The sequence below is a fragment of the Pinus tabuliformis genome, chromosome Q (genome assembly GCF_031772625.1).
Source record: "Pinus tabuliformis cultivar Carrire ecotype Pingquan chromosome Q, CPIR1, whole genome shotgun sequence".
In the NCBI taxonomy this organism is placed as follows: domain Eukaryota; kingdom Viridiplantae; phylum Streptophyta; class Pinopsida; order Pinales; family Pinaceae; genus Pinus; species Pinus tabuliformis.
The window spans coordinates 182,015,458-182,040,525 of record NC_142296.1 but is presented as its reverse complement, the minus strand read 5'-3'; the positions used below and the strand labels follow the sequence as shown (position 1 = coordinate 182,040,525).

The 25,068-nt window shown below is 37.6% G+C and overlaps 1 protein-coding gene across 2 annotated transcripts in view; it reads right to left on the bottom strand.

The window, feature by feature from the left end:
• Nucleotides 1–13,934, bottom strand: part of LOC149218835 (uncharacterized) — an 83,943-nt gene extending 70,009 nt beyond the window's left edge. For both annotated transcript variants that reach the window (XM_089384158.1, XM_089384159.1), the window contains exon 1: nucleotides 12,340–13,934. In XM_089384158.1, the coding sequence (XP_089240284.1) occupies nucleotides 12,340–12,994 (655 nt within the window). In that variant the 5' untranslated portion in view covers nucleotides 12,995–13,934. The remainder of the gene's footprint in view (nucleotides 1–12,339) is intronic.
• Nucleotides 13,935–25,068: the final 11,134 nt, after the last annotated feature.

Here is a 25,068-nt window from a genome sequence, read left to right as displayed (position 1 = left end):
TGAAGGCGCACAGGTTAATCTTGGAATTCAGACGAGGTCGAAGAGGCGAGTTGTATCGGAATGGAGCAGTAGTTCGAATATATGGTTGCGCAGCATTTTAGATGATCGTTCTAAGATCGATGCGCGGAGGATCATATGAGAACAGCGCTGTCCAGGGGTCGATAAATCAGCCGAACAGTATAAAGACTGTCTTGAAAGTCTTCGGTTAATCATAGGTGGATTGCCGTGTTTCAGTTGGATGATTAACTGAAGAAACAGAGCTGCGCAGGTCTACGATAGGTAGACACGTGGTCAAGTATTTACTACCATCACAGGAGCGTTAGTGGACGAACGCGTGGGCCGGGATATATGTTTACAGGTTTATACATATACGTCAGGACGTGGAAGTAGACAGCGCGGGAGAACGCGCAGGTCTGCCAAGCCAACACGTAGACTGTGGTATATATGTACAGGTTTATATATCTAAGTGTGGACACGTGGAGAAATATCGGCAACGACTGCGGGCTTGTTGATAAATGGACACGTGGACCAGTACACGCGCAGGTTTGCATACGCTGATACGTTTGGAGTAACAGCAGAGAAGACTGTGCGGAGTTGCTGAGACAAACAGTGAACAGTCGGGTTTTGAGGACGACGCGTGGTCAGAGAGATATGGCACAGAAGTGTTGATGGTCTGACGCGTGGGCAGTTAGATATACACGCGGGGTTGTAGATATAAAACGCCGTATGATCAGTTGCGGATTTATATTTATAAGCTGGTGTGTTAAGGTGAGCAGCAAAGGAAGTGCGTGGGTCGACCGAGACTGCACAAGAGATTATACGCGTAGGCTGGATAAGTGCTGAGCACTTAGGACAGTAACGCGTAAGTAATAGACGCGTGGGCAAAAACAACTACAGAACAGTTGACAGACACGTGGACGGTGATATATGTATACAGGTCGTGCTGTATATATGTGACAAGGCGTTTGGAGCAGGCAGCGAAGAAAATCGCGCAGGATTGCAGAAACAACGTGTGGACTGTTAGACGTGTACGCAGGTTCCGGTGAAGGCACGGAATAATTACTTGGAGTTTGATCGAATTTGGGAGGGGTTCTATAAACATATATAACACAGGTTATATAAGTATTGAGAACGCGTACAGAATTTCACCAAAGAAGCTGATACGTGGCAGGGATATATGGTGGCCTTGCGCAGGACTGCCAAGGATCCGGCACGTGGACAGCATTATCTATATATATACAGTTTTATATGCTGATGCGTTTGGGAACAAACAACGAAGGAGATTGCGCCGGTTTGCAGAGGTAACGCGTGGACAGTGTATATGCAGTTCTATGTGAGTGTTGAGACTCACTAGTAAATGCGCAGATGTACAATACACAGCCGGCTGGAAGTTTATTAGACTGCCACGTGGTAGCAGGAACTCAGGTCAGCGGCTAGGCATATCGCTGTGCATGTTTATGCAGCGTAGGACGCCTGAATAAACGGTGCAGCAAATTATTGTGGAGCCGTCACGTGGACAGTCCAAAGGACTACGTGGATGGTAAGATATATACGCAGGTATATATAGATTTATATGCCAGTGCGGGAGTGGAAGACGTGTCAAACCTCGGTTGATGAACTCGGACAGCACTACAACATACAAACGCGCAGCAGACAGAGTTTGTATGTGGTTACAGGTTTGTCGAGTTCTGAAAATGCAGTAAGCATATGTGGAGTTTTTATAATGATACTCTGTCTTGTTATATATAGTATGGTCGATGGTAATCATGATCTTGGTCAGATTCTTGATGAAAATCTCTGTATAGATCTCTGAAATTTTGAGGCAGAAAATGTTATGCGAAGAAGCAGTGCTGATTTGGATGAATGTGCAGCAGCTTAGTAGTGATAACATCGATGATACAGGTCGTGATGATATCAGTGATGCAATAACAGGGACCTCAGTGTAGTAGCAATAATGATGATGGTCTCAGCAGTGTCTGAGAAAGGGATTGATGATCTTGGTCTTGGAGTGGCAGAATCAGTCTGTATCATGATCTCGGTCTAGTATTGATTATGAGAAGATCTTGAGATCTCAGTGTTATAGCTATGGCTTCGGTAAAAGCACAGAGATTATCTCAGTAAAAGAACAGTAAAGTTCTCAGTGAGAATGTTACAGTAAAACAAGCAGTCATGATCTTATTCTGTTATGAAGACAAGGTCCTGAGCATGATCCTGGCTATGATAAAGGTAAGGTCCTGATCCCTATCTAGGTGTAGCTATCATAAAGACCTCATTGTTTTAAAGGTTTGGTACTCAAACAAAACAATTTAGTATAGCTAAGACTCAATGCTATGGGAAGGTTATGAAGAAGAATTCATATCATCTGAAGGATAGAGGAATCTTAAGGAAAGAGGGAGTAATAAATCTCCAGTATGAATGAGATGGTATCCCTTTCGATAGGATCCTATCAGAAGTCCTTGCAGATATGATCATGATAAGAAGATGCATCATAGCATCATGGAAACAAGAGCTCGTATTGGAATCATGAAGAACATAGCTCTTGGGAATCTCATTGAACATTAAAGGAAAGGAAGAAGTCATCCAAGACAAAGGGGAACATTCCGAGAAAGCAAGAAGCCGTGTAGATACCAAGGGTATCTAGCTGCCATGAGTACTATTATACAATCTGAACCTGGATCTTTTGAGGAAGCCATCAAGCATCAAGTCTGGAAGGATGCTATGCATGAAGAATATGAGGCTATTATGAAGAATGATGTCTGGGATGTGGTCCCGAGACCGAAGGACAAATCTGTTGTCACCGCTAAATGGCTCTACAAGATTAAACATGGATCTGATGGGAGCGCTGAAAAGTTTAAGGCAAGATTTGTTGCCCGTGGCTTCTCTCAAAAGAAAGGAATTGACTATGACGATATATTTACACCTGTGGCTCGATATACCACCATCCGATCCATCATAGCCCTTGCTGCTACGCAAGGATGGAGTCTTCATCAGATGGATGTCAAGACCGCTTTTCTGCATGGTGCAATAAAGAAAGAGGTGTATGTAGAACAACCTCTGGGATTTGAAGTTCAAGATCGAGACACTTATGTCTGCAGGTTGAAGAAAGCCCTCTATGGGTTAAAGCAAGCACCCAGAGCTTGGTATGAGAGGATGGATAGTTACTTGATGAAGCTGGGCTTCACTCGAAGCAATGCTGATCCAAACCTTTACTTTAAGGTTGTGGAAGGAAAGCCTCTCATTCTAGTGTTGTATGTGGATGACCTCTTCCTGACAGGTGATGACCCTCTCATTCATCAATGTAAGAGGGAGCTTGCTGCTGAGTTCGAGATGAAAGACCTAGGACTGATGCACTATTTCCTAGGCCTGGAGGTCTGGCAGAGACCTGGAGAGATTTTCCTTTCTCAAGGAAAGTATATTGTGAAGCTTCTGGAAAGATTTGGGATGGTGGACTGTAAGTCCGTGTCGACACCAATGGAACTCAACTTTAAGAAGATTGAGTGGCAGCGCTGCAGGGCCTATCTTGGCCAATCCTACTGAGTATCGTCAACTCATAGGAGCTTTGATGTTCTTAGCGAACACCCGTCCGGACATATGTTTTGCAGTGAATACTTTGAGTCAACAGATGGTTGAGCCTCATAAATTTCACTGGGTTAGTGCCAAGAATCTTTTGAGATATCTTCGGGGCACGATAAACCATGGGCTGAGATACACTGTCGGGAGTGTGATACTCCGGGGATATACTGATGCCGATTGCGCTGGCAGTGTGGTGGATCGTAAGAGCACATCTGGATGCTGTTTCAATCTTGGTTCTGCTTCGATCTCATAGATGAGCAGGAAGCAGAAGTCGGTGGCTTTGAGCACCGCGGAGGCCGAATACATTGCTGCTAGTATGGCCTGTTGTGAAGCAGTTTGGTTGAGGAAGCTCTTTAGTGAGCTGTTCCAACATGTGCTAGATACCACTGTATTACTCTGTGATAATCAGAGTGGGATTCGTATGACTGAGAATCCTGTGTTCCACGACCGATCCAAGCATATTGATATCAGGTACCACTTTATCCGGGATATGGTACAACGAGGCGCCGTAAGGCTCGATCATATAGGAACTGATGAGCAGGTCGCGGATATTCTCACTAAGCCCCTGGGGAAGGTCAAGTTCCTAACCTTCCGTGAGAATCTTGGGGTCGTGGAAAGACCCTATAATGTGGGTCCTGTTGGACGATGAGCTCTGGGAGCTCTGGGGGGCTTTGGGGATAGCTTCTCGGAGCTATAAGCACTCATAATGCTTCTGCCCCACCCTTGTGATTATTGAGCTGGTTCGCCACTCATTTAATCTGTGCCCCGTATGCATCCTACCCATTGAGTTCAGGGCTCATGGGAAGTACCTCTCATTTGGCCAATGAGGTGTGGAAAAGCTAGAGACTATTAGCAAAGACTGATGGACGCATCAGAGATTGCCGTACTCTCTATCTAGGATGGCATGGTCCAACCACTTGATTTGGGATCAAGATTTGTGAGGTCTGGGACCTCTGAACTGATTATGTCAGTCAGGGAATGATGTCTTTGTGACTACCCACTTCTGTTCTGAAATAAAGAAGCCAGCAAAGCAAGTTTCGGCGGGATGACTCACGATGTTAATTGCACTAATAGATGGAGTTCTCCCTAGTTGAGAGGGAGTGTTAAATTTGGACAACTAGGTCCAAACTCCATGTTCTGATGCTCAGATTAAGAGGCTAATATTTTTGTTGGATTCCTCTTTCTGAGAGGTGTAAAATCCATATAAAAATAGTCTTAATCCGATGAGCAGAACTTATATTTTGAATTTATTATTCTTAATAAATTATATGTGCAAGGTCAGCCAGTTTTGTAATGTAGGCTCACATGCCCAACAGATGTGTCACACACCCTCTTTGATGGATATATATACAGGAAAAGTTGGAGAGAACTTGCATATAACACAACTCACATCTTCCTCTCTCATCCATAAGTACGAGCTATCTGGAGAACGAATTTCAGCCTCACGTGGGAAGGACGACTAGGGTTTCTGCTGCTAGGGTTTCGCAGAAGTTCTACTGGTTGGAGGGTTGTTGTGACACATGCTGGGCTGGCTGACCAAAGGAGACTTTGCTGGTTGAAGCATCCTGTTGACCGCCGAAACGAACACATACATTTTTCTTGTTTCTGATTTGTCTTCTGTAAGATCTGCTTATATGTTCTATCTGCATTTTGCTTATCTACTTGCTGTGAGAAAAGTGAAATTGTTCTTAGCATAGAACATCTACAAAACTTTACAAATACTTTGAAGGACCCTCTTCTCTTTGTAATATTAATAAAAGATCTAATTTTCTTGTGGGAGCTTGGAATTTCTCCCATGGTATTCTATCTCCCCATTTAAAGGGAGGCTTCTCTTGGGTGGATTGAAATTTGCATGGTTTAAGCTTTCATACTTCATTCACTTACATGCATATGTTTTAATTGGGAATTAACACAACCTCACTATCACAATTCATTAAGTTAAAGTTTGTTTCAATTTCATTTGAGCTTTGCATTTTTTTTCTCATTGTTGCTTACAAGCTTACACTTTACTTTGAGCAATTCATCATTTACATGCAAGCATTTTATATTCTTAACAAACTTTGATTCGTTTCCATTTGCCTTGGTAAATTGTTTCATGAGCACTTGAATGCATGCTTCAATTTTATGCTACATTGTTATCTTGAATATTGGAGCAATTTATTGTCATTGTCTATTTGAAACAAATTTTACTTTCAAGCAAATTACTTGTATCATTTTAATTCATTGATGAAACACATGCAACACTTGTAAGCTAATTTTATTCTTCCAATGAATCCAATCGAAGTTATAATTGCAACTTATGTTGAACACACTTTCATTTTCAAGCATTGCAAATCAATCTCTTTGAAACATTTACATGTATCAGTATTTTAATTTGGGGAATTAACACAATTTGCATTTCATCTAAGCATTTTAGTGTAGGAAGGCCCCAAGCCTCATTAAAATTTTACCTCCAACATAAGTTGGTTGAAGTAGACATCTTAGAGATCCTCTACTCCTCTATTGACTCTTCACTATGAGATCCATATCATTGGGTAAGGGTGAAGTCTGAGGATTGAAGAGTTAAATTGTAATCTTCTTGTAGAGCTAATTAATAAAATTAACCAAGAGCACTTTCCATTACATTTACTTTACTTGTTTCTTGATGGTTTGAGTTTTCATATGCAAAGTCTATTCCAAAAGCAAGTATTATAATCATTTCAAACAAGTGTTTTATTTTCATGTTTCAAGTCTAATTGCATATTGATGTCTTGGTTTAGCACTTCCTTTCTTTTACATTTCCAAGTTAATTACTAATTTTTGGGTTTTGGCAAGATATGTTTCACATGTTTTGATTTATAAAGTTGATTATCTCAAAAGCATTTTGTATCTTATATATTTTGTGCTAACAATTCTTATTTACATTTCAGGGTTACTTTGTTTTCTCTTTTGAGAGGCGAGCATTGCATTTTACTTTGAGAAAATATATTTTTAAATTGTTGAGCAAATTCCTCATAAGGCACTAGTTTTATGGTTTTTAATCATATTAATGATTGGCATTGTTATTTCAAGCTGTTCACTTCATATTTGCCCATAAATCTTTAAAAGTAATCCATTTTCACTATAACACTCTCCTAGAAACTCACATCTTTTAACTTAACATTTCATTAGGGACCACCCCCCTTAGCTAACTTAGAAGATAGTTCAAACGGAGAGAGTCGGGATTAGTGTGACAGCCCCTTCTCTGAATTCCCTGCCACCAACCACACCTTGTGGGGTTGAAGGCTTTTCTCACTGACTTGTAGGTACGTGTAGGCGGCAGGGTCAACAGGGTCAATAATTGAGGAGGTCAAGAAAGACAAGACTATGCAACAGCAACAGGATGACGTGGAAATGATGGGTGCAGACCAGAATTTTAAGGCCATCACAGGAAACCAGAACAAAGCCTACAGCCATCATGCCTATATCCAGTGCTAGTGTTTAATGTTTTGCAAATTTCTTTTAATCTTCAGTGTATTTTATAGAATTTACATTTTATACCTGTAGTATCTTTTCAAAATCCTCTGTGCAAGATTGCTATATTTCTTTACACAGTAAACTCCAAGTTTTGAACAAGTTCCAGAATTTCCTTCTGGAAGAGTGCATATTGTTGTATTAATGTGCTAACCAGTGTGGCTGAAGCAACTTCTAATGCAAAATATACTCATTCTTGTTATAAATAAATAAATAAATAAAAATAGTGCTAACGTTGTGTTATTTACACCCAGTGAATAGAGGGAAGGTGGGTGCTGCCTGTCTTTACTGTATTTTGTAAAAAATAATGCCAAGGATAGAACAGGTAGGCACTGCTGTTTTGATGTCCAATACAGCTTCAGATCCACTGCTTTTGGGGTAATTTTAGCATATTTTTGCCACCTGAATGATGACAAAAAGCACATCACAAATTTAATCCGGACCTTTCAAATTTGGAGCATATAGCCAGGCAATAAAAGGAAGAAAGAAGGGCCTTCAGAGTTCTTCCATCTTCTTCACCATCTAGTCTTCATCTCGTCTTCCTATCTTATTGTCTTATAGTCTGAGTCTAAAAGCAGCAGTTTGATAGCTTCATGACTCATGAGTCAACAAAGTTCTCAGTTGTGACAGTTCACTCAAGTCCTTTTGGTTCCTTGGAACAAGTCTTAGCAAGGAATTATTTCAGAATATGTATGATTCCATCTCTGACTAATAAAAACAGATTTCTCTGATTTATTAAGTTGTTTACAGGTGAGAATTTTTTCATGGTTCTCTTTGCTTTATGATTTCAACTTCTAAGCTTTTAATATGAAAAGCTAATCTTTAATCACTTCCCTGATTTTCTTCACTTTCAAGTTTCAACTTCTCATCGCCCAATGGGCTAGGCACCAGTCACTATTGAAAATCAGAATTCAAAGTTTACAAAAAAAACAACTTAGAGCTACTGCCCCCTGGACACTGCTCAAAACTCTAATGAGAAATCTGAAAAAACCTTGAACCAATGTCTACAAGTTGCTCTCTCTGAGCTTTCTCTCAACAATAAAGAGGCCTGAGAATTGAACCTCTCCCTAGAGGTGCTTAAGATCGACCTAGACTCAACAAAAATAATGAAGACATCCATGAACAATTTGTGGACCATTATAAACAGGTTTTCACTGCTCAAACCTCTAATGACAAACCTGAAGAAGCCTTGAACTAATGCACGCAAGTTGCTCCCTCTGGGCTTTTCTCAATGACAAAGAGACCTGAGAATTGAACCTCTCACTAGAGGTGCTTAAGATAAGTTGCTCCCTCTGAGTTTTTCTCGACGACAAAGAGGCCTGAGAACTGAACCTCTCCCTAGAGGTGCTTAAGATCAACCTAGACTCAACAAAAATAATGAAGACATTCTTGAACAATTTGTGGACCATTATAAACAGGTTTTCACTGTTCAAACCTCTAATTACAAACCTGAAGAAGACTTGAACTAATGTATGCAAGTTGCTCCCTCTGAGCTTTTCTCTCACTAATAATTGAACCTCTCACTAGAGGTGCTTAAGATTGACCTAGACTCAACAAAAATGATGAAGACATTCTTGAACATATTGTGGACCATTACAAACAGATTTTCACTGCTCAAACCTCTAAAGAGAAACCTGAAGAAGCCTTGAACTAATGTATGCAAGTTGCTCCCTCCGAGCCTTTCTCTCAAGGATAGAGAGGCCTGTGAGTTGAACCTCTCCCTTGAAGTGCTTAAATTGGACCTCAACAGTACAGCTAATGCAAATCCCTAGAGATACATAGGCTGCACTGTGAACTCTACAAAGCAACTTGAGATTTCACTGGTCCAATCCTTTTGATGGTTTACCAAAAAACCTTGAAAAAATAAATAAGCTTGGCAGCACAATTAACCAAGTAAAATATCATGGGTATTCCCAAAAATAATGATTCTGAGATAATGTATGAATCATGATTAGAGACCAATCACCCTGTTGATGGTGGTTTACAAAATCTTAGGCACAGCTCTTGCCAGAAGATTTCAATTTATCTTCAAAGGGGTTGTCAAACCTGAGACAATAGGTTTTATAAGACATTCTACATAATATTACAGCTATTTGGGAAGGCATGATGATTGAATGAGTTAAAGCTTGAGGGCAAGATTTTATTCAAGATTTGAGAAAACCTATAACAGAGGGGATGGCACTTCATTATGGCCCAATGGGGTTGTTCCCTAGTTTATGAGAGCAGCGTCAGGGCATGATTTTATTCAAGAAAAATAATTTTGAGAAAGTCTATAACAGAGTGGGATGGCACTTCATTATGGCCCAATGGGTTTGTTCCCTAGTTTACGAGAGCAGCATCAACCATATTCTCTGATGCTTCAAACAGAATTACCATCAACAAGGCCAACTCTAAGCCCTCTGCTCCATTTAAGTCTTCAGGCAAGGCTGAGCCCGAGTCCTAGTCTTGTATATGCTGGTTGTTGATGCATTTCTATCTCTTGTTGAACATAAGGCCAGTCTTGGGCTCATCAGGGGCAACTCTCTACCCCAAATGGTCAACAGCTTATCAATAGCACAATTCAAATATTCTATGATCCTTCTGCCTCCCGGATTCAAAGTAGGAAAACATGTTGCAATGCTCATACTCCATAAACCCTGTACCCTTGGCTTTTAAGTTTTGGCCACCAACAGTCATGGATAGAGACTTTCCCTTTAACTTTCAAGCCTCTATTACAGACACGTGGAATCATGTTCTAGCCAGAATGGCCAGAAAGATGGACTACTGGTAGACTAAGTGTATGACTGTTCTAAAATATTAGTAGCAACTCATGCATTTTATTCTTCTTGTTGGTGCCCCTTCAAAGAATATCTCCAGCCTGCTGACCAGCTTATCTAAAAGTTTCCTATGGCCACCTAGAGAAGGGTAAAAAGGCCTTCCCAGAGTTAAATGGGACATTTATTGCCCAAGGAAGAATATGGGAGGCCTTAGCTTGACTAGTACTGCAAAGCAAGGTGTGACCATTTATGCAAAGGCAGATTGTGAAGAGAATTCAAGTAAATGAAACTTGGAAAATACTTGTAAGACATAACATTGCCAAATTTTCTCCTAAGTGTGGCAGCGCCACCTTTATTCCCACTTAAACTGGTAGCCTCTCCTTTATTCCCACTTAAACCGGTGACAGCTCCATTAGGAGATCCCCCAAGGATACCCAAAAAATGAGCTGGATCAACTAGCAGACAATCCGCAGTGGCAAGGCCAGAGCCAAGGAGCACATAATAGGATGGACCACCTCTTTTGAATAAGGAGGCATGTAGGCAAAGACGCTAGTTGGGACACAAACATTGGGTGGAGCTTCTGGGACAGGGCGGCATATAGAACCACGGAATATGGAAACCCCAGGATCTTATTGGTTTTTTAAGTAGTTCTCAGTTTATTTTAGGAGTACTAACTCCAGGCTCAGTGGCCTCTTTTTCTCTCTTTTTGAAATTAATGTACCATATGCAGGGCTACTTTAGTTTGTTTTAAATTTAAATAGATTTAGGATATTGACCATGACACTATTCCCTTGTGGTATCGAAGGTGTAGACCAGGCCGGGTATGATCCCCGAGTGATTTTGACAGCTTAGATGCCCCTGGGTTGTAACTACTGCAGCCACAGGTTAGGCGTGCCAATCATCTCAAGACTGACATAACCTAGCAATCAAAAAATATATCCCTTAAAGAGGCCAAAGTTAATTTTAATATGTCTAACTAGGTCAAGGAAAAAACAATCAACCCAGAAGCAATATTCATCAGTTTCTAAAGGTTATAATATTTACCACCAATATAATAAAAGACACAAACCAGTCTTCAAGAGCTCAAAATATTGGATGGTTTTGTACCCATTTCCCTTAAGTTTAGATGGAGCATGGGCAACATAGCAACCTGTAACATGATATTTGAGAAACAGAAGCAACACTAAGCTAAGATAGGCCCAAGGGGGCTTGTTTCAGTGGGAGTGTTTCTCAGCTTGTGAAAAAATTGTTTAAGAGCACAAGAAAATTTAAGGTTTGCCATCTACATTTTTTTTGCATTAGGATTGATTATCAGTCAAAGTTCATTCATTTAAAAGTTGTCAGAAGCAATTTTAAGCATGAGAATATGAGACTCATAGATTATATAATTCAACAAACACAGACACCCAATCAATTCGATTTCATTGCCACCCACTACAGCTTTTCATATCTGCAATCCCAAGAATTGGAGTCTGTCACTTAAATGCTAGTTGTGAGAATACACCAGATCAAATACAAGTTCAAATCCTAACAAGAGTTTGCAATGCAATTTTATCTTGATCCAAATTTAATATTATGAGGCAGGCAGCAAAGATTGCAGGCGTGCTAAATGACATTTGATAAAATAGCAGCTATCCCTCTTTACATCATTAGCACCACAATCCAAAGACATTTTGCAATCAATTCTTTCATTCTTTGGGGTGTAGATGAAGAGCACATAAAAATTTCAAATACTCACAAGGTCATACGAGGCTAGAATTGCCACCCATACCTAGTGGCAATATTCACTACTACCCTCCTGAGTCCTAACTCTAGAAACATGAGGATTTACATTAGCATTTCAGAAATAATTTAGAATAGTTCAAAATCTAATATCACCTTCTTAAGCAATTGCCCTGTCAAACATGAAATATTGCCAATTATATGAAAAAAGCATTGACATTAAAATTGTGGAAAATCGAAACAGATAGAAATGGTATTTAACTTAGAGTCTTAGACCCACTCAGGTGTGATAAAGGTTGCATTCTTTCTGTTGGTTCTAGATTACTAATGGTAAGGAAACAATTGAAATGTTCTGATAGGAATGATTATAGCAGTAAGACAGGATGGAGATGGTACCCACACAAATCGTATACCTTAGCCTGCAGCTTCTTATGCGAAAGCTATAAGCATCCTAATTGGAATAAAAAAAGGTGAAAAAATCAAAGATACCATCGAACCATTCCTTCCATGCTCTCCCTCCACAACCACTTATTCCAAATATACACACATTTTATTCAAAGTAATGTACAACTAGTGAAGGTCATTAAAGCAGTGGCGCTACAATCAAGCCTAGGAAACTCACATCTTTTACATTTTAAATCTTATTGAAAAATACCAAGCAATTTTCTAAGGGTTAGTCTTACAGCATACTATCGATTCAAAAGGCCTATTATCACAGAAAATTGTAAATTACAACTAGCCTTCAAATCTAGTCTTCATGAACATAGCTCTCATGCAGAGATCCAAAACAAGATACCTGTCTGTTGCCCAGAATCTGGATGTCCATGTTCAGAAAGGGCGGTATTGACCTTGTCTTCAAACGGCTTCTCCTGTGTGTGCTCGCTTTGACACCATGTATAGAAATTGGAACTGTCACTCTGAATTGGACAATAAAGGCTACTTGTGTTATCAGTATTTGGAGAATGGGAAGTTGAAGCCAAGGACCAATCCTCCTGAGAAGTAATACAAGTGGTTGAAGATACTGGATCTTGCACATATGGAGATAAATAACAATAAGGACTGAGATCACTAGTAACAGGCGGGTAATATGAGCTTGACGGAGCTTCAATCCCCAAGTACCACGGTTGACTATGAGATGGCAGAGGATTATGATACCAATCACCACTGTAGTCAGAAGTATTTACATGAGAAGATGAAACAGAATGCTCAGGTAAGTAAGGGACGTAATAACAAGAAGGATCATAGTAATATTCATTTGGACCCATTGAATCGTATTGCTCAGAGCCACTTTCTGGATATGTATATGGCAGGGCAGAGGCTCGGAGCTCTGAATTAGTTGAGGATTGCATGGGGTATGACATACAAGAATAAGAGCTGCTTCCGTATTCGTTGTTCATTCTAAACATTGATGATGATGGTGGTGGAACCAGCTGTTCAAGATGCCCAAGCATGGGTCAAACTTTGAGAAATGGGCTTGCAGGAAGATTTTAGGAACAATTCTCTTCCTCAGATCTTACCTGCTATATTCAGCCTATGAACTTGCTATATGTTGGGAAATTAGTATAACCTACATGGGTTTTGGGATATGCTTTGTGGGGATGAACACCCTACCTCTTTTGATTCAAACCCTAAGACTTTGATTTCCAGAGGTGAACTAATGAATTATTCCAGTTCAAACCCTTTACCTGTTTGATCCGAGCCAATGCTTAAGGCTTAGCTTTGCAAGTATGAAGCAATGAGCTTTTCCTATTCAACCCTCCAGAGGCGAACTAATGAACTTTTCCAGTTCAAACCCTTTAGCTCTTGGATCTGAGCCAATGCTTAAGGCTTAGCTTTGCAAGTATGAAGCAATGAGCTTTTCCTATTCAACCCTCTTTCTCCTTCGAGTAGACAATTAAAGCTTGGGTTTCCAGAGGTGAATTAATGGTCTTTTCAGGTGGTACGCCCTTCAGATTAGATTCCCAGAGGTGAATTAATGAGCTTTCCAGTGCAACCCCTCACCCTTTTAAGCCAATTACTAGAGCTTAGATTTCAAGATGTGAAAAAACTGCCTTTTCCAGTTCAACCCTTGAAACTAACAACTGAGACTTCGATTTCCAGAGATGATCCAATGGTATTTCCCCGGTCAACCCCTTTCTCTTCTCTGAGTAACTCTGATGGATCCAAAAACACATTGAACACCTCCCACTTTGTGAGAAATTCTGATGAATCCCTTTCGGTTGGAATGACACACTGTAGCAAAGCTAGTGAAAAGGCATGAAGCTTGTGCAGTGTTATGTAATTGAGAAGATGATAATAGGTGAGCTTGACAGATTCAAAACCTTAAAAAACAGAAAAAACCACACAACCCTTAGTGTAGAATAAAATTGCAGCAGACGAAATTTGCCCTTTAAGCAGACTCGTTTTTGGTAAAGTTGGTAAGTTGGAGTGAAGTAGACGTAACAGTTTGAAATCCAATACATGAATTGATTGCGTGCAAACACGTGCTCCACGACTCCCCCACAGTCTACAGACCACATTAGATACAACGTTGTGTTAATTACAACTTTAGGAACTTTATCCCATTTTATCTATTGTTAAGATTATTATATCTTTGCATGAACTTAAAAGAAGATCGCTATCTATTTTTAAGAGAAAATTAATATTATTGAATACTGTTAAGATTACTATATTTTCCAGGGTCAAGTAGTTAACTACGGTTTATTAAAATATTAAGAGAAAATTAATATTATTGAATACTGTTAAGATTACTATATTTTCCAGGGTCATGTAGTTAACTACGGTTTATCAAAATAAATTAAGATTATCAGATGTTGTGCCAATTATTATTTTAATAATGGTCTCGTTTTTGCTTAATCTCAAACTTTGCCGGTTCAGATTATCGGATGTTGTGCCTGTTATTATTTTAATTTTTCGTTAGTTTTTGGGGTAAACTTGAACTTTGCCAATTTTTGATGGTTGTCTCTCAGAGTAATCAAGACCAAGTTTGTTTTTTTTTGTTTTTTTTTTTTTAACTTTGCCAATTTTAGATGGTTGACGATGAGTAATAAGAACAAAGTGTGTCGTAAAAAGAGACGGTTTGAGGTTTTTTATTTTAGTAATATTTTTATTTGTATACAAGTAGTTTAAATATTTGAACGGAAGTTTTGTGAATAGAGTTAGTGAAAGATCTGTTTTTCCGAAATGTTTTGGAGTGTGCATGTGTTTAGATATTTTTTTAGATGGTGAGAAAACTGATTATAATTCAGTTGTCAAACGGTCAAACTAACAACAGTGAGATAGTAGTTCTTATGACAAATACAGATTAACTCATCGTTATTATTGAAAGAAAACCAAATTAACTATTAATGATGTTTAAGAGAAAGACTTAAATATTTTAAAAATATATTTTTTTATTTATATAATTTTAGGTTAAACTATTTTGACAAAAAGTATTTATTTTTCTAAATTTAGGATTAGTTATTTTAAAAAGATGTATTTATATTTTATAGATTTATATTAAGTTATTTTTGGAAAATATATTTGTCTTGCGACTTTTTCGAGAAGAGAAAAGAATGGTTTTTTACGCACGATTTTGAGAAATTCAGAGTAATTTTTTGGAAATCCAAATTACAGTGGTCAAGTTTAAAATTTTACGTGCTTCATAGGTTCTCGAGGGTGTTGAATCCATTTCGACCATTAAAAAATGATTCAAACACTCCTAATTTCATATTTCTTTATAAAAAATGTCTCTTAGTAATTTTTTGGAAATCCAAGTTACAGTTGTCAAGTTTAAAATTTTAGGTGCTCCAGGGTTCTTGAGGGTGATGAATCCATTTCGACCATTAAAAAATGATTCAAACACTCCTAAAGGTGCTCCAAGGGTTCTTGAGCAAAGAATATTTTTTTGGAAATCCAAGTTACAGTTGTCAAGTTTAAAATTTTAGGTGGTCCACGGGTTCTTGAGGGTGTTGAATCCATTTCGACCATTAAAAAATGATTCAAACACTCCTAATTTCATATTTCTTTAAAAAATAAAAATAAAAACCTCCTAATCTCATATTTCTTTTAAAAAAATTCAATGAGCGAAATTGTGGACAACTTAGAGAAGTCTCATCTCATATTGTTAAAAAAAAAATCATAAAAACTAATTAAATTATAACTTTATTTTAAGTTAGTGTTGTTGTTGTTGTTAATTGTAAGATTCTTAACCATGGAGGATAGGCTTTGTTACAAATACCATTGGTTAATACCATAGTTCATTAATACCACGTGCCCAAAAAACCATAATTCACTTCATATGGCACTTGTTTATATGACAATCTTTTTTATGGTAAAAGGACATAACTACTTTGGAGATAAATTTCAACTTGTATTTGTGTATAATGTTCTAGAATATTCCATGAAGACTAAAGCCCTACCATTCATCTAATAATTATTGATAATTAACTTAAAATTCAAGAAAACGCTATTCCAAAATAAGCAAAGCCTCTCATTGTAATAAAATAAAATGGAAATATTGTTAATTGGATTTATTTAAAGTGAGTGATAGGAATGATTATTTTCTTTGCACTCAAATTGCATTTCCAACACATAACATATTAATTTGATGATGAATATATTATTATAACGCTTAGTCTAACTAATAGATGAATTGGCCCTTTTTTATATATATAAATTTTAACCAAAATAAGGGAGAGATTGTAAAAAAACTTGAGTTTAAGTTGTTTAAATTGTAGAATTCCACTGCCTAAAGGGTTTTCAGTTGAATCCATTTATGCATTCAAAAATGTATTTTAAACAACAAAAAATCAAAATCTTGCTTGAAATTGTATCACCCCATTATGTGAAAAAGGTTATTTAGACTACTCATTATAATAATTTTAAAACCTTGTTATTGAATTTTTATTTGATATATTTAAAACCGTATATATTTTAAGGTGTAGTGTTAACTATTAGATGTATTGACTTTTTTTGTTCAAGAACCCATTGTGGGGTCCTCAAAGCATTTTTAAAATTTCCACATAATTCCAGAACATAAAAATAATAGCATATTTCAACACAATAATTTTTTTATAATAACATATAAAAAATATGTAACTGAATTGATTTACAACAATATACATAATTTAAACAACGACAGGAAGAATACCTGGTTAGGTGGCTCAATTGTGGTGCTCCTGCTGGGACAACTCAACTGAATATGCCACCCTTCCAACCAGGTAGTCTATCTAACTTCCTAGCCCAGGGAACCTCTATAGGTTCCTTAGCCCTCCAAGCCCAAATCCAATCGCAATCATAGTGTATCTGAGCTCTCAATCGAGAACCCTCCCAACTACAAACTCCATTGTCCAAGTCCAAGTCCAAGTTCTCCCTATCCTGGTTTCCACCTTCCTATCAATTCTCCCTCTCCCATTTCATTTATGTCACCAACTCTCCCCCCACCATGCTTCTCCTAAAACCCCTCCCACTTTCTCTTATCCACAAATCAACTCAAGGGAACAACCATGTCAAAGCCTCGAAGTGATAAATAATTAAATAATAATAATAATAATAAATATTAATATTTTACCATGTTAGTCAAAATTATGGATTCACAAGAACCTTCTCAATTTAAATATTAATTAATCATGTTAAAATATAATTTATTGGCTATAAGTCGGACTTAAGCATTAATCAAACTTAATTATTAAGCAAGCTTAAGATTAACCATAAGCTTTATCATGAATCAAATTTAAGGTTGATCGTACATTATTCACTAATCAAGTTTAACCGTGAATCAATCTTCTAGCATAATATTCTATGGGATACTAACACTAATTAGGTTTAACTGTTAATCAATCTTCTAGCATAATATTCTATTGGGATACTAACACTAATCAGGTTTAACTGTTAATCAATCTTCTAGCATAATATGCTATGGGATACTAACATATTCATGTGAGGTGTGTATATGTAGCTAGCATACAGGTATATTAATAATACTTATAAGAGCGAGTGATAGAAGTCAATCATTTGGCAAGTAGGTTAATGACTTAATATAAGGTAATAATATCAGGGCACTGACATTACATCCCATGCATATTTCTTTATCGATTGTGTCCAAATCCAGCGTGGTTTAGAATGGTAAATTTGAGTTCTATAATCTATACAATTTGATTGCTCCAGGGATTTTTTAGGACATTGAATCCATTTATGCATTCAAAAATGCATTTTAACTAATAAAATTCTCTTGCGAAAAAAAAAAAATAATAATAATAATAATAACAAAAACAAAAAAAATTGTTAAATTCCTACAAAAAAAAGAAGGTAAAAACACCTAATGGATAGACCACTCCTATTTTTTTTATGATAGAGATGTGAAGAAAAAAAAAAAATTGTTAAATTCCTACCAAAAAAAAGGTAAAAACACCTAATGGATAGACCACTTCTATTTTTTTTTATGATAGGGATGTGAAAAAAATGTCTTTCCAATTCAATACCTTCTACCTTGAAACTAATGACTAAGCCTTGAATTTCCAAAGATGATCAAATGGGATTTCCTTACTCAACCTCCTTCTCTTCTTTAAGAAATTTTGATGGATTTAAAAGCCCATTCAAGACCTCCCACTTTCACATATGATACTTTCATGTATGAAAACAACAACTTGGAGGAATTTCTTTTATATAAAAATCTTGAAAACAATATTTATCACAAGCTCAATTGGAATTATAACATTGAAAAAAGGATAAAGGGAGGATGAAAATCTTATTATGGGCTTCAAAACAATTGCAAGTTAGTGAATCTTTGGATATGGGATTAAAAAACTCCTCTACAAGACTCTCGTCACTCTTATTACTTTATATGGACATGAGGATTGGGGTTGCAGCATCTCCATAGTCATGGAGGAAGATAAAGCAAATCCAAAAGTAGTTTATCACCTACAATCTCAAGATTAAGGAAAAACTCTCCATCCTATCCTCCTAATTGAAGTAAGCCTTTCCCCCATTGAAACCTTGGTTATGATTAAGTATCTTATGTATAAGAAGAAGTTAAAAAGGCGAGGAAGCTAAGAGGTTTTTGTAGAAAATGTGTATATAGGTTAACCCGATAATGCAATATAAATCAAAGCATAATACTATAACCTACTTCTACTATCAATTTGCAGAAGCTTAAAGATCAAGTTGAACAATATAACCAGAAGAAGAAGAATCAATGGCACAATACACATGAAAATGCTTTGGGGAAAGCCTCAGCTAAAAACCCCACTATTTGTATTATCATACAAGGTGGAAATACATAGGAATTATACAAAGCCTTAGCTCTCACAGCTAGCCAGCTCTCAGTACAATCCTCACAGATGCTCACAGACAATCCTGGCTATTGTTCAGCCTTCCTCTCTGCCATCCAAGCTCCTATTTCCTTGCGTTGTTCCTCTGGGATGATTCACCTTCAACCAAGTGGAACACTCTGATCTCACACACTATCAGAACTATGCAATCCTCAAGGAATGATTCCTTGACTGCATGCATGAGTTTTCTTTATAAGAAAACACATGCAATTGATAGTACATTGTCCTTGACTTTAATCTCAACTGGGTCTTTCTCATAATAGACATGCATGAGTTTCTGATGAGGGAATCTTCAGTTAACTGGAGTACACTAGTTGAGTGCATGCATGCATCCACTGACTGTTAACTCTCTATTAGTTCCTCAAACAGTTTGGAACTAATTTAACTGGACTTAACTCAGTAAACTGAACTAATTACAACGCAAATATAACTCAATCTTATCTCCTTAATTTAAGGGATAACTGTTGCATGACTTCAGAAAGACTTATAACTTGAATTTCTCCAACTAATTAATTCAAAATGAATTAATCAATTATTTCCAAGTAGCTATTAACACTAAATTCGATTTTAATTCACAATTTAATTCAAGGACAAATTAAATTGGAATATTCTTGTTGTCGCATTTCAACACTCCCTCTCAACAAGAAAGAGATTATCTGCCAACCTGATCCTGTCTCTATGGAACTTGAATTTACACTTTGATAATGCTTTTGTCAAAATGCCAGCATCTTGTTCCTTTGTCGAAATATACTACAACAACATGATCCTCCCATCATCATGGACTAAAGAAAGCCATCGATCTGAAGGTAGAGACATTTCTCAAGGAAATTGGTGACTCAAAGGTGGTCACTCGTCAGGTATGGGATACTATGCATTGTGTTTCACCGAATCTTAAAAACTACCAGCAGGAGGTATGGTGATTAATTAATTATTTTAATATTTTAATATTATTTATGTTCCTAGGCTTAGAAATGTTGCAGCAAGTGCATTATCAAATGCAACCACTAGGATGTCGCCATTGAGAAATGGTTTTTTTGTTGAAATTATATATAAACCATATGTGACTGATAACGTTACTAATTTTCGTGTTTTTAATGATGGCCAACAGATACTGCATTTTATGGCTAATGCAACCATGTTTAAAGATGTTGCCATAGAAGAGGATGAGCACGACAAGGCTTTGCAGGAGGCATCTAATGCAATGAAAGGAAACACTATGCCTAAAGGTGTAGTGTCCCTAGAAAAATTTTATGACCTACAAAACTAGGTCAGAGGACCAACCAATACCAAGGCTCAGAGATTGAAGTTATCATTGAACGAGTCAATTTGGGAACTCAAGAAGATCCGAAGTATGTAAACCTCAGTACATGTTGTTCTCCACAAGAATGAAAAGCATTCATCCACTTATTCAAATAGTACCATGATGTGTTTGCATGGACATATGATGACTTAAAGGCATATGATACTCATATATCCAACATGCCATTCCCATCAAATAAGGGGTAAAACCTTTTCAATAAAAACTAAGGAAAGTTCATCCAACGCTGGAGCCCCTGATCCAAAAAGAATTGAGAAAGTTGTCAGATGCTTGGGTCATTTTCAAAGTTAGACATTCCACTTGGGTTTCAAATTTGGTCCCAGTCAGAAAGAAGTTCGGTGAGATAAGGTTATGCATCGATTTTCATAATCTCAACCAAGCATCTAATAAAAATAATTACCTAGTGCCATCCATGGAACAAATCCTCCAAACAATATCTGAGTTTGAGATGTTCTTGCTACTAGATGGGTTTTTTGGTTACAATCAAGTGCTAGTGGTGGAACCAGATCATTTGAAAACCACCTTCAGAACCAAATGGGGAACATTCTCTTTTAAGAGAATGCCATTAGGGATTATCAATTCCAGTGTTATATTTAATAGAGCATTAGACATCGCTTTATGTGGCCTGATTAGTCAGAGTGTAGTTGTTTATTTGGATGATGTTATTGTTTTCCAGAAGAAGATCAGATCATGTATGTCATCTGAAACAAATATTTGAGCAGTGTCATAAATATGGGATTTCTCTCAATCCCAAGAAAATCATATTTGGTGTGTCATAAGGAACTCTCTTAGGGCACATCATTGCAAAGAGTGGAATTAAAGTTGATCCCAAGAGGGTAAATGATATTACTCGGAACTCGTTCCCAGTGAATAAGAAGGCTATGCAGTCTTTCTTAGGGAAGATTAATTTCTCACGAAAATTCATCTCTGATTATGCTCAAATAGGTAAGCCTTTACAAGAGATGATTAAGAAAGATGCAACTTATAAAAGGGACAAGCAGGAAAATAATACTTTCGCTCAAATTAAACAGGCTATTGTTGATGCACCTATGTTATTGAGACCTGATTATGGCAAATATTTCCTTCTTTATACATTTGTTTCAAATTCGTCTATTGTGGTCGTACTGACTCAACAGGATACTAAAGGAAACGAACAACCTATTTCTTTCATAAGTGATGGCTTATAGGGGTCAGAACTAAATTATCCTGCCATCGACAAATAAGTGTATGTTGTATATAAGGCAGTCAAATATTTTAGGTCCTATCTTCTAAAATCTCATACGATCATTTTGTGCCTTATTCAATGATCAAAACACTCTTTGTGTTGCAAACGTTGGGTGCGAAGAGGGAAAATTGGATGACCTGCTTACAAGAATATGATCTAGAATTTAAACTAGTTCATATCATCAAGGGTCATGGTCTATGTCTACTTGTAACCAAAGAGAGAGATGCTCCCGAGCAAGATATTTTAGGTTGGGAGCATGGAATAGAGATGTACGATGTTGAACATGTTCCCCAGAACAAATCCACAATTCCATGGTATTATGGCATATGGAAATTTCTAGAGCACAACTCCTATCCTGCACATATATCGAATAAACAAAAAAGGGCAATTCGCCTCAAATATCTATCCTACCAGCTTGCTCATGGAGTGCTTTTCAGAAAGCACCATAAGAATTTCTTGTTAAGATGCCTTGAGCCCCGAGATACAGAGAAGGTATTGAAAGACTTACATGATGGACCGGTAGGTGGTCACTATGGGGCTTAGATGTCATCAGAGAAATCTTTCCACACTTGTTAAAGCAACACCGATATATTTTGACAGCTGCAAATAATTTTACTTGGTGGACAGAAGTAGTTCCCTTAAGACAAGTAAATGACCAAGAAGTCATCCACTTCGTGAAGCAAAATATTATTACCGATTTTGGTGTTTTGACGACTCTTGTCTTTGATAATGTGACTTATTATTCATCATTGAAACTTTATGAATTTACATTAGAAAATGGGATTGTATTAAAGCATGCATCTAATTAGTACCCATAGGGAAATGGTTTGGCTAAATCGACAAATAAAAATAATTTTTGCATCATTAATAAAACCATTTTCTCTAAGAAAAGGAACTGGCACAATTCTTTGACAAATGCATTATGGGCTGACCATGTAACTCCTAAGCCTTTCATTAAAACCTTGTCGTACTTTATGGTTTATGGTAAATAAGTTATCTTACCCCTAAACCTGTATCTCCCAACCTCCCGAGAGTCCCAAGGTACACCTTGCCTTCTGGTTCAAAGCAGGATAAATACTTTACTCAAACTTGAGGAAGAAAGGCTCAAGGACAAAGAGAGATTTGTCATTTATCAAAACCGTGTTATGCACTGGTTTGATAATAAATCTGCAGGGTTTAAGAGTTTGAATGTTGGTGGCCTAGTACTAAAGTGGGATAAAACCCATGAAGAGAAAGGCAAAGACACAAAGTTCCAACCTGTGTGGATAGGCTCGTTTACCATCGAAGAGAAGCTCAGTCATAATACCTTCAAGCTAAAATCCTTAGACGGGAGGATTGACCCCCTTCTCATAAATGGCCGATATTTGAAGCATTATTTTCAATAGCTACTACGAGTTTCACTTCTTGTATAGTTTGTCCTTTTTCCTTTCATGAATTTGAGTCACATGTGTGTCATGTTAGTCTTGTCCTCTTTTCTTTTATGTCTTGGTCATTTTATATAAATAATACCTTGTGTGAAAAGTGCATGGCTTAAAAGGACTTTATGGTGGAATGAAAGACAAAATGTGACAACCACAATGCTTGGCTTTCTGTTTGTTCTTCTTCTTTGATTGGGAAGAGTTATAGGTTGAGCTAAGTCTAGATGGAAAATATGATACATCCAAAAAGAAAAGCTTGAGGGAACCTACTAGACCTATACCTATGCTAGTATCCAAACTACTCAACTTGGTATAAATCTAATTTTATGTTAACGCTTGTCCAATCTAGTAAAGAAAGGATAAGGAAAAAATCTAAAGCGAGAAAACCAATAACAGAGGTTCTAAAATACTTCTCCGAAGGGGAAAACTCCTATGCTCTCAATAAGTCGGGATCCCCCTACCGCCCGTTGAAAATAATAAGTCTCAAAGCACAATCCTATTAAATAAATAATAAAGGGTGAAAGAAGAGAAAGGATTCTTGCGTAGGGAGGTGAAGCAAGTGAATTCGCCAGGGTATTGTCCAGGTCTGCTAGTAGCGAAGCAAATTTTGTGCCCCTGAAGTGACTATGTCAGGGTATTTTCTAGGCTTGATGGCAGCAAAGCAACACCAAAGATGAAAACTTATACTCTTAATATCCTAAACTTGTCGCTCACATTACCCTTTCTTGGATTGAAACAATTGTGATATGACATATCTTTCGTGTGTTGAACCAAGTGAAATAAAGTGAGGTACTACGTATATAGCCAAGTCAAAAGGGGGAATTCAAGGAAATCTAATTGGTGAATCAATACTTCCTAGAAGGTTGAACCTTTAACTGAAAATCTATTGCTAGATAGAGAAGTTGAAGTTCGCACAGTGTGTCGCCAAGTGTTGTTGTTGCTACAATACCCTCCAAAATTTCACTACATTCAAATTCTAGAGCCTACTTCACCATCGTATCTAGTGTCTCCTTGGTCGTCAAGTGTCATTTCAGGTTATTTTATATGTTTCAAGTGTACTTGATCATCCTTATGTGTTGTCGCATTGATTATAACACATTTTAATGCATATCATGGTCATAACAACTTTGTTGTTGTAAAACGAAACATTTTGGTCACAGTTGCACAGACTTTGTCATTTGCATTTGGGGAATGTATGTAAAGTGGCATTTTTATGTCTAGTTATCATTGTCCAGGCTTGTCTAAGTTTTCTTGATGAGTTGGTATGTGTCACAAATGGTTCTATGCCTAAACTCATTATGTTTGCCCCTTGTTCTATCCTCCAGACTTAGACAAATTTTGGTTGAAAAGTGAATCCGTCGAGGCTAGGAGCGCAAAACTGCACTCTCAAGCGTCGAGCGGGAATTCTTTCATTATTCGGAAGTGTGCTCTATGCCCCCAAAGAGTGCATAATGCATTCCTTAAGCATCTTTCTACTTCCCTGTTCTGAACTATGCCCTTGAGAAACCAAGTCTTCCTTTGAGCGCACTCCTTCGACTCAAAGAAGTGCCCCCTCCTTCAACTCGAAGAAGTGCACCCTCCTTGAGCGCACCTCAAAGGCTTGAAGCTCAACTCCTTTAGCCTTTAGTAATTTACCCTGCGCCCTCCTTGACCTTTGAGCGCACTATGAAGCCCTGAAGCTTCATTCTTTATCCTTTGATAGTGTGCCATGCACCCTTCTTTGCCTTCTTGAGTGCATGAGTGCACCTTGAAGCCTTAAATCCTCTCCCTTTAGCCTTTAGCTTTACGTCATGCACCCTCCTTGTCTCCCTTGAGTGAAAAGTGCACTTGGGAAGCCCAAAGCCTCCTCCTTCATCCTTTGAACATGTGCCCTACGCTCTCCCTGAATGCCTCTCTCTCTTGAGTGCATGAACACATCTAAAATCCTTGAAGCTTCTTCTCTTCAACCCTTCAACCTTTCGAAGTGCACCCTTGCAACCAGAAACTCTCCTTGCTTTCCCAAGCACATTATTAAGGCATGAATAGAAAAAATTCTTGAAACGGGTTAGAATAGGAGATTTTTAGGTGGATGGTTTCTTGTCATGAGTGATTGTAGTTACATGTATTTCAGGAACAACATGGAAAACATGTATGAAGAATTTCGAGTAAAGAAGGCAGATAAAGGAAGCATTAAAGAACAAAAAACACATTGAAGTCTTGATGATCAAAGCATCATGGAGACTCCATAAGATCAAAGATCCTTTGGAGGGTAAAG